Source organism: Alosa pseudoharengus, unplaced genomic scaffold (genome assembly GCF_046254945.1).
Source record: "Alosa pseudoharengus isolate Yale_2024_CS ecotype anadromous, Long Island Sound unplaced genomic scaffold, YU_APseudo_1.1 YU_APseudo_1.1_scf_103, whole genome shotgun sequence".
Lineage (NCBI taxonomy): Eukaryota > Metazoa > Chordata > Actinopteri > Clupeiformes > Clupeidae > Alosa > Alosa pseudoharengus.
The window spans coordinates 34,685-44,684 of NW_027468569.1; the positions used below are offsets into that span (position 1 = coordinate 34,685).

At 51.0% G+C, this 10,000-nt stretch overlaps 1 protein-coding gene across 8 annotated transcripts in view; it reads left to right on the forward strand.

The window, feature by feature from the left end:
* Positions 1-2,191: 2,191 nt before the first annotated feature.
* The window catches only part of LOC143112790 (autism susceptibility gene 2 protein homolog), a 15,986-nt gene continuing 8,177 nt past the window's right edge, over positions 2,192-10,000 (forward strand). For 4 of the 8 annotated variants that reach the window (XM_076275093.1, XM_076275110.1, XM_076275102.1 and 1 more), the window contains exons 1-5: positions 2,192-3,060; positions 4,305-4,606; positions 5,121-5,362; positions 7,790-7,834; positions 9,633-9,728. In XM_076275093.1, the coding sequence (XP_076131208.1) occupies positions 2,297-3,060; positions 4,305-4,606; positions 5,121-5,362; positions 7,790-7,834; positions 9,633-9,728 (1,449 nt within the window). In that variant the 5' untranslated portion in view covers positions 2,192-2,296. The remainder of the gene's footprint in view (positions 3,061-4,304; positions 4,607-5,120; positions 5,363-7,789; positions 7,835-9,632; positions 9,729-10,000) is intronic. The other 4 variants (XM_076275128.1, XM_076275139.1, XM_076275156.1 and 1 more) reach the window with 2 other exon arrangements.

Genomic DNA, 10,000 nt, shown 5'->3' on the forward strand with positions numbered 1-10,000 from the left:
TGTGTGTGTGTGTGTGTGCTAGTGTGTGATGTTCAGTCCGTGTTTTCATCTGCCCCTCTCTCAGGGTGACAGATGTCGGACATAATGACACGCCCGGTGGGGCTGCTCTCGGCTCACAGGGTATTGATCATGCTCTGCCCAGAGGGGGGCCTTTACTGTTCCTTAATGATGGCATATCACACACACACACACACACACACACACACATACACACATATGCCTGAATCCCAAGGGGTCTTTAGCGCAGCGCGGCACAGCCTGTCCCCCTCCACGCTCCCCTGGGAGCAGCTGCCTAGAGGCCCTGGGAGGCCCCGGGGCCCGTCATGTGGGCTTAACCATCCGGGATCTAACAGTCCCGGCAAGAGCCCACTCCCAGAGCCTGCCTGGGGAGCCTGCTCCAATCAACAGTTTTAGCTCAGGCTCTGTGTGTGTGTGTGTGTGTGTGTGTGTGTGTGTGTGCATGTGTGTGTGTGCGTGCGTGAGTGTGTGTGTGTATGCGTGTGTGTGTGTGTGCATGTGTGTGCGTGTGTGTGTGTGTGTGTGTGTGTGTGTGTGTGTGTGTGTGTGTGTCCCTGGAGGATTAGCGATAGGAGTTGATTACAGGTTATATATGCGCTGTCATCTCCCCAGAGCTGCCTGGGTTTCTGCGAAATTGAGCCCACTCTCAGGGGAGATGATGGCTAACCCAGACCACCTCCCTCTCACAAATACACACAACACACACACACACACACACACATAAATACACACATGGATACATGTATGCAGACACACACAGATAAAGAGGTGCAGTCCTCTACCAACAAAACAGTTGCCTCAGAAAAGAATGAGAAAGCATGGACTTTGTTGAATTATTGAAATACAGTCTCATCAACATTCACGCACACAGCCACACATACACACACGCACACACACACACACACATGGCTGTTTTAAATGGAATGAATGTGGTGTCTATGGACTGGTAAGGACAGGCTCCAGATGTCTACTCAGCATGATGCATTGTGGGTAACGAGGTCACAGTCCCCTCTAACGCCCCTAAGTAATGTCTCGCGTTGTTGGGCCTCATGTCATTCTCAGCAACCTGTCCCTGACCCCCAGCACTCTGCCAGGACACTCTCTGTGGTGGCCATGTTCTCACACACACACACACACACACGGCATACACACACACATGACATACACACTTGCACACGCTCTCTGCATACACACTAACTCATTCCTCGCTGTCGTGTCCCCAGTTGTGCCTGCTCCCCGCACAGATGCTGTCGAGACTGTCATGTTAAGACACACACACACACACACACACAAACACTACACACACACACACACACACACACACACACACACTCTGATCACTCACCAGTCTGCTGCATCTGTGTGATGTCCCCCAGCCTGTGTAAATAAAAACGGCACAACAAAACAGGCGCCTTTTGAAGTTCTGAATAGCATTTCTAGGTCAGCGGCAGACACACCGACGAGTCGGCAGAGAGCCCCGTCTCAGCCAAATGCCACGTCAAGTTGGCAGGTTGGCACAGGCTCCCGCGGATACCCGCCGTGCGTCCGTTTGTTCTCGCCTCTGACGGTGGCCTCTCGCTCTGTTCAACTCAGCCAGCGTTTGTTTACTCTTTGTTTACTCCACGGCGTGTTTTTAATTTACCCGTCAGCCTCTGGTGTGTGTGTGTGTGTGTTTGTGTGTGTGTGTGTGTGTTTGTGTGTGTGTGTTTGTGTGTGTGTGTGTGCCTTTGTTGTTTGCTTGTCATGTCAGGGGCGCTGTGCTTTGGCAGACAGACTTGTGTTGCTCTCTCTCTCTCTCTCTCACCCTGGTCCTCGTCACTCAGATGTCAGATATTGAGTTTTCGGTCGCGCAGGCCTCCGCCAATGTTCCTCTTTAGATGTGTCAGGAGCACTTCTCGTCTCCTCTCTTCTCGTCTCTTGTGCGTGGGGCGGCCTGCCAGCGGTGCTTGTCTTGCGTCCTGTGCTCCTGTGGTTTTAGAAGCAAAGTGTCCCTCTGAAGGCTGTGACAGCTGGGTCCAGTGCTGCAGAGCAAGCTGTCAGGGTGGCTCCACGGCCATGACAGTGACATGGTGATGGGTGGCATCTTCACTGGTCTCCTATGCTGGCTGTCCTAACGCGCGCTCTCTCTCTCTCTCTCTCTCTCTCTCTCTCTCTCTCTCTCTCTCTCTCTCTCTCTCTCAACAGTAAAAATGAATGGTAGGAGGATGTAAGCCTTGTGACTGAGGTTTATCGTTTGGAGATCATACTGATGTAAGAACATGTGACAAGGGTTGAAAAAATGAGTTTTAAACCTCTCTCTCTCTCTCTCTCTGTCTCTCTCTGTCTCTGTCCAGGTCCAGATTTTGGTGTTGACCAGCTCCCCACCAATGCCAGCCAGGAGCTGCGAGGCCTGGGCGTGCCCAAAGTGTCAGGCCTAGAGCGCAGCCAGGAGAAGAGCCAGGACAGCGGCCGCGAGCAGCCCCCGCCGCCCCCCACGCCCGCCCCTGTGCCCGCCGCCAACGGCGCCCCCAAGCTGTTCAAGCCGCCCGCGTCGGCGCCCGCACCCTCTCACCCCCACCCGCACCCCTTCCAGCCTCCTCTGGTGCCCGTGCGGCCCCTGGGCCAGCCCGCTTCGACGCCGGCCACCCCTTGCTCGGCTGCCGCCCCTGCCCAGATCCAGCATCTGCAGCCCCAATATCACCACCTCCACCACAACCACAACCACCACCACCACCACCACCTCCAGCAGCAGCAGCTGCAGCAGGCAGCGGCCCGTCCGTCGTTGCCCCGGAGACCCCCACCCCCTCCGGCGCCCTCCCAGCCCGCCACCCTGCCGCTTGCCCAGGGTCCCGAGCCGCCCCAGGCAGCGCCACCGCGGCCGCCCCAGCTCCCCGAGCTCCCGCCAGCGCACCCCGCGCACGCGCATCCGCGCCCACCGCCCACGCCGGGCCCCCAGAGCCACCCGCCCTCGCCGGCTCTGCCCGGCCACCAGAGACCACCCTCGCGCTGCCAACCGCGGGCACTGCCCTCCTACGGCAGCAGCCTGAGTCTCAACGGTCTGAGGTAAATAAACATTTAAATATAAAAAAACAGACTATTTACTATAAATAAATAATAAATACACATTGAAAAATAATAAATAAATAGACATTCATAAATAAATAAACATTTAAAAACAAATAGTAAATAATTATTTACAGAGATGGAAACTGTGTTGCCACCTACTACAGCATTGCAGCAAGTGCAGCTAAGCTCTGGGGTGTGTGTTTGAGGCCGTGAGCATGATGCATGAGGTCCAACAGCTGTTAAACACTGAGGAGTTACATTAGCATGGCAAAATAGGGCATTTGGCTCTGGTGGAGGTCTACATATACACATACACATACATATTAAACATACGCACTCGTGCTATACATACACAGTGCACAGTTCTGAGTGTGTGCATTCAGTCTAGAGTGCTTTGACATGCTGCCAGGGTTCAGTGGAGCACTGATCCAGTGTCTGCACACACACTGACATGGATACAGTTGCTTATGAGTTGCCATGTGCACATGGCATTCAGTGTGAATAATCATGTGACAGCTGTAAGACGTGGCTGAAGAAACAGCTCCAAGTGTCCCGGGGAGAAGCGGTCCAGGAACAAAGGCCTGTTCAGCTCTCAGCTCTCCTCCCCCGCCACCACGCACGCACGCACACACACACACACACACACACACACACACAAGCACACACACACACACACACACACATACACACAAGCACACACACACTCCCCTCCCAGGCCTTATACACAACTCACTCTCTCCACATGCTACTGAACCAAAGCAAAACAGCTCCACGTCCACAGCTGGACAGTAGGCACACAGGCAGACAGGCGACCAGTGTCCAAGCCCACACAGGCTATCATGTTCAGAGGGGCTTTTTAGCTCTTAGAGTTTGCCAGGGTGTGTCAGCAGCAGTTGGTATTCGTGTTGAAGCCTGTGTTATTCTCTGGGGCCCAATGTCTTCAGAGGGTGGTGTTAGAGTTGTGAAGGATGCTGTCAGCCAACTTGTGTGGATTGGGGTGGTGTATTATTGAGCTGAGCTGTGTCACATTTGTGTATTACAGTTAGGCTTGTGTAGCTGTAAACCTTGTGCCTCTGTGCAACATGTGTGGCTTTAAATTCTCGATGAATCTTGTGGTGTCAGATTTTCTACAGATATGAATTTGAAACTGTGGATGAGGCTAATGGTTTCTCTCTCTCTCTCTCTCTTTCTCTCTCTCTCTCTCTCTCTTTCTCTCTCTCTGTCTCTGTCCTCTCCAGCAGCAGTCGTAGCAGTACTCCGGGGTCCAAGTCCCAGAGCGGGCCGCCTCCTCCTCCGGCCCCTGCGGCGCCCCCTGCCCCTCACCTGCCCCCCTCGCACCCGTCGGCCCCCGCTGGCGCCGGCTCGTCCTTCCCGCTGCCCCTGCCCCCGGCCAACCCCGCCGCCGCGGCCCACGCCTTCCCCGCGCCCCACCCTCACCACCCCAGCATGTTCGCGCCCCCCGCCGCCCTGCCCCCACCTCCTCCGCTGACCTCCAACACCCTGCCCGTGCCCGGACACCCCGCGGCCGCCAGCGCCTACTCAGGTACCTGCCTACCCATGATGCACCACGCCAACATCGAACAGACACACACACTTCCTCTCCTCTGGCCATGCTTCTGTGTTCTCTCTCTTTTTGTCGTTATTTTTTTCTCGTCGGATTACTCCCCTAGCGAAGGTCTACCTCAGATCCCTCACTGTGTGTGTGTGTGTGTGTGTGTGTGTGTGTGTGTGTGTGTGCGTGTGTGCACGTATGTGAGATGTGTGTGCTATTTCTTTGATAATGTTTTACCTGCAATTGAACACTATCTGTAAAACTAGAAACGCTGTGAAATGATGAACTACCAAGCTGAGCTGAAAATGTCCTATTTGAGAGATATTGACAATGAGTGGGACAGAAGTGCAGTAATGTAATACCTTTGAAAAGTGCTTAAGCAAATGCTAAACCTCCCTCTCTTTTTCTCCCTCCCTCTCCCCCTCCCTCACCTTCTCTCTCTCTCTCTCTCTCTCTCTCTTTCTCTCTCTCCCTCCCCTCCCTCACTCTCTCGCCGTCCTCACAGAGCAAGACCTGCTGAGACAGGAGCTGAACACTCGCTTCCTGGCCTCGCAGAGTGCCGACCGCGGCGCCTCCCTGGGCCCGCCGCCGTACCTGCGCACCGAGTTCCACCAGCACCAACACCAGCACCAGCACCAGCACCAGCACACGCACCAACACACACACCAGCACACCTTCACGCCGTTCCCCCACCCGGCCATCATGCCCACGCCTGCACCGCCCATGGTGCGTACCCCAGCCAGAAATGTGAGGATAAGTAGAACACAACTCCAAAAAATCAACCCAAAACAAACAAACTAACAAACAAAGGTGTGGGTGGGGTGGGTGGGAAGTGGAGGAGGGGAGGTTAGATTATTTGATTTTTTTCTATTTATTAATGTAATTATTTATTTAAGTATTGTTGTCCAGTTATAAGTGATGGCTAGCGCTGGTCAGTCATGCAGAGTAAGTCAATGGGAGGAGGGTATATGTGAGCATAAAGTCTCTCATCTGACCGTTAGAATGCCTAGCAGGCCATATCTATGCTTATGCGTAAGCTAGCTTCTTTTTACAGACAAGAGCCAGACTACTTTTTCCCATAAGCCATTCATCTTCATGCACATTACATATATGTACTTAGTGTTAAGTTTGCTAGTCTGTGTAGCACAAAGTGAGCCATCCAAGAGTATGTCAGAGTTGCTTACATTTTTCCACACATTGGAAGAGAATGTAGATCACTTCTTCCAACCGCTGACACTCCACAGGCCACCTCATTTTGGGCTCGAGGAGACTGAGGTTTATTTTTCTTTTTGAAGGGAACTATGTAGAATAAGAATCATTTATTGCTTATTTCAGGAACAGGAAAGGAAGAATCAGGAAAAGTCCTGTTTCTGATCAAATTCAATTGAATTAAATACAATTGAATAATTATAGGATGGATTTGGATTGCTTTGGGAACAGCAAATACAGGACTTAACGGTACTAGGAAAAGCCTGCATATGCTACAACACCCATTTAGCATGCAACCATCGTGTAGGGTCAGGATAAGAACCTTACAAATGTGGAAAGTAAATTGCTCAAGTGTGTGTGGGGGTTCCTTTTGATGTGGTGTGTGGATTTTCTACATGGATTATTGTTGTACGAGTGTTTTGAGCATGTCAAATCTGTGTGTGTGTGTGTGTGTGTGTGTGTGTGTGCGTGTGTCTAAGCTTGCTTTGTGATGGAGTATTTGAGGAGACATGTCTCGTGTTGGTTGGTTGAGGTTTTCGGTCACTGGAGTAAAGCAGGTCTCTCTCTCTCTCTGTGGCTGGCTCCCAACCGTCCCCAGGCAGCTCCAGCTCACCACAACTCCCCAGACAGGCGCCGAGTGTGGCGCAGACCCGGCCCACGTCCACGCCAACACCGGGCCGGGTCAGACCCACTGCACAGCCCCTCCCAGGCCATCTGGGATGGTGCTTTTCTTCACTTGTGTTTTCTCTGGCTCAGTCATTTGCCCTCCTCGCCCCTCTTAATGCGGTCTGCGCTCTCTCGCACGCTCGCTCGCTCGGTCTCCCTCAGAGAGCCAGCCGGGCAGTGACCGCTCCCGAGCCGTGGGTCTCAATTTCAGCCAGGCTTTGGAGAACTCATACGAGTTTATCCCTGCTGGCTCTAATGACATCACTGACTTAAGCAAGACGATGGGTTCGCATTACTTGAGCAAGGACTTTGGGCTGGCAGGGTGCAGTTCATCCGAGGCCCGACAGCTTTAGCAGACACACACACTCACACTCACACACACACACACACACACATAACACACACACACACACACACACATTCCCTTACCACACACAAACACACACTGTTTCTCTTTAACACACACACACGCACACACACACACATGTATACTTCCTTACACAAACACACTCTGTTTCTCCTTCACATCAGCACGCACACACACCACACACACACCCACACATACTCATTCGCTCGCACGCACATTCTCACCCTCAGGTCTCCCGTGCACTGTGTGAACTCATTGACTCGAGACGCTTTGACATCTAATGAGGGCATAAAAACCCTTACCCAGAGAACCACAGTGCCGTCGCCACAAGAGCAGGGAGAAACAGATCTCCCTGGCCCCGGCTTAGATTACTCTCAGGGCCCAAATGCGTCAAATTAACGAAGGACCTGGAAGTGTTCTGAGGCAGAGCCGCGGCTGTGGTACACGGGTCACCACAATATCGGCGCGGGCCGAGTGAGCAAAATGAGCCATGGAAGTTTCACCACTAATGAGACCAACAGAGGGGCATCATGTCGAGTTCCCCAGAATGGCAAATAAACCACCAGATGTGGGGTTGAAATGGGTTTTAGCTTTGATGTTTGGTTGGCAGATACACGGACGCACACACACACACACACACACGCACACACACACACGCGCATGCTCACTTGCGTAGGAACTGGAGATTTATTTGCTCTATATTGCCTGTGGCGTACACCAACAGGGCCAGATTGATTTGTGTTTCTGTGTGAATGTGTTGAACCGAAGCTCGCCAAGTGTCTCATCCAAAAGAAAGAGAGGAAAAGGAAAAAGAAAGTGTGCCTCTGGGGAGCTTAAAAAAAGGGGGGGAACAGAAAAAAAGAAACGGCTTTTGTCTCGCCACTCCCATGCGCTCGTGTGTCTGAGCTCTGTCTGTTTCATTCCTTTCACAGTTTGACAAATACCCGACTAAAGTCGACCCCTTCTACCGGCACAGCGTGAGTTCCCGCTCCGTCTATCTGTTTTTGGTCATGTAGCTAACGCGCCCCCCAACCCCATCCACCCTCCACCTTCCACCCCATCCCCATCCCCACCCTCATCCCGTCGGCCCTCCTGCCTCTGGCTGTTTGTTTGTCTGTGGCTGCTTCGCCCTCTCCATCCTTGCTCTCCATCAACACAATGTTACAGTACTGTTTTGAGTGAGCATGAGTTCCACAGATTGGCCGACTTGCTTGAAGACAAGTCAGCGAGAACCAGAGGTGTAGGAGAGAGATGAGTGTTAATAGAGAGATTGTCTCTAATTATATAGATTGCCTATTTGGATATAATTGCTTATTTACATTTGTGATTGCGTGATTGCCCCAAATTGCTAATTTTTGAATGATTGCTCTAGGCCAATATTCATACCATTACATTTTAGAGGTGTGATTAACAGATCGTCTGCATATAGTAGCAGCCCCATCCTCATTAAGGTGTCATCTATTTACCCTCAGACTGCTAGAGTGACCCTGTAGATTATTATGATGACCTCCATCAGTAGTATTATAGTAAACTAGGGAAATAGTCATTTTTTTACCATGTATGTCCACTGTGAATAGAAAGTCAATGTTACGGCTGACTTACGTCATGGACGTCTCGCACATCCAAAGTGGGTCTGTTCCAGGGAGTGTCTAGCTGCTATCTAGGGAAGTCATTAAGTAGAGTTGGGTTAACATGCTGACTATGGGGTAGCTGCTTTTTGTGTGCTGTGGGATTAGTTTTTGCTTCCTGGTCTTGCTTTCTGGTTCATTTTACTGTACATTTCATGATCATCCCTTTATTTGACATGTTTTAGCATTAAGCTTGCCACAGAAATTTTGGCTGTGTGTTTCTGTGTCTGTGTTTACTTCGTATATCATCGTGCATGGATGTGAGTTCTCGTGTCCCAGCTGACACGACCTTCCACCATCAATTACTCCAGTGTCATATCGAGGCTATTCAGACACTGCTCACGACGCGCATAAAAGCAGCAATTAGCCCCACAGAGACGAGGCCCCCTTACTGGAGCCATCACAGCTCGTAATCACAGCTCGGCTCACTGTGACCCTCCATCAGAAACAGACATACATGTATAGAACAGCGTGTTAGCTTTTTGTCTGTTTGAAATAGCACACATGTAATTATAGATGATGACAACATGCTGCCCTGTTCTTTTCAGGCGCTGCGGAATCAGTGTAATTATTATTTTGTAGCCGTCAAAAATTCCTCAAAGCAAGGTCACTCCTCGTTTTTGTGTCTTTCTCCCCAGTAATAGTCTCTAAATGTCGATTATATGCTTCATGCACATGGTAATTGAGTGTCATGCTCAGACGGATGATTATTTTAATATCTTTGGGGAAAAATTCTTGCTTTACTTTTGTCTTTCAAATCAGACCGTACAGGGCCTTAAGGCGCCACCCCTCTTATAAGTGTTCATGCTGTCAAACTTATAAAAGTAACTCGTAATTATAGTGTGAACTGTACAAGATAGAATGTAAGTGTAGTTGTAAAACTAAGGGTGGCAAATCTAATTGAAAGTCTATAGGGTCTCCCAGCCCTACAAAAGCCCCGTTAGTTTTCATATGAATTGATATCACGTTTGACTTGAGAATAGGAGCTCTCTCTCTGATCTAGTGGGCTTTACATCAGGAGATGTGTCGCCTCGTAAACCTTGGGGAAATGGGGATTGGTGGGCAGCTGGTGCATTCCCTTGTGCTGCGTGTTGAACTGTGAGCTGTGGACTCAAAGGATATCTCTTCTCTCTGTGTCTTTTCTCAGCTGTTCCACTCCTACCCTCCCACCGTCTCTGGCATCCCCCCGGTCATCCCCCCCACCGGGCCCTTTGGATCTCTCCAGGGGGCCTTCCAGCCCAAGGTACGTACACACACACACACACACACACACACACACACACACACACACACACACGGTACACTGTACACTGCCCCTTGAAAGCACACCACGCCCTCCCTGTAAAGCAGCACATAATCCCAGCCTGTTTTTATTCTCTCTGTGAAATCTTAGTCTCTTGTGAAAAGGAATAGCGTTCATGTAGATCAGGGCGTCTCTGTCCGGCTCCTGTACTGGGTCTCACACACACACACACACACACACACACACACACACACACACACACACATACACAC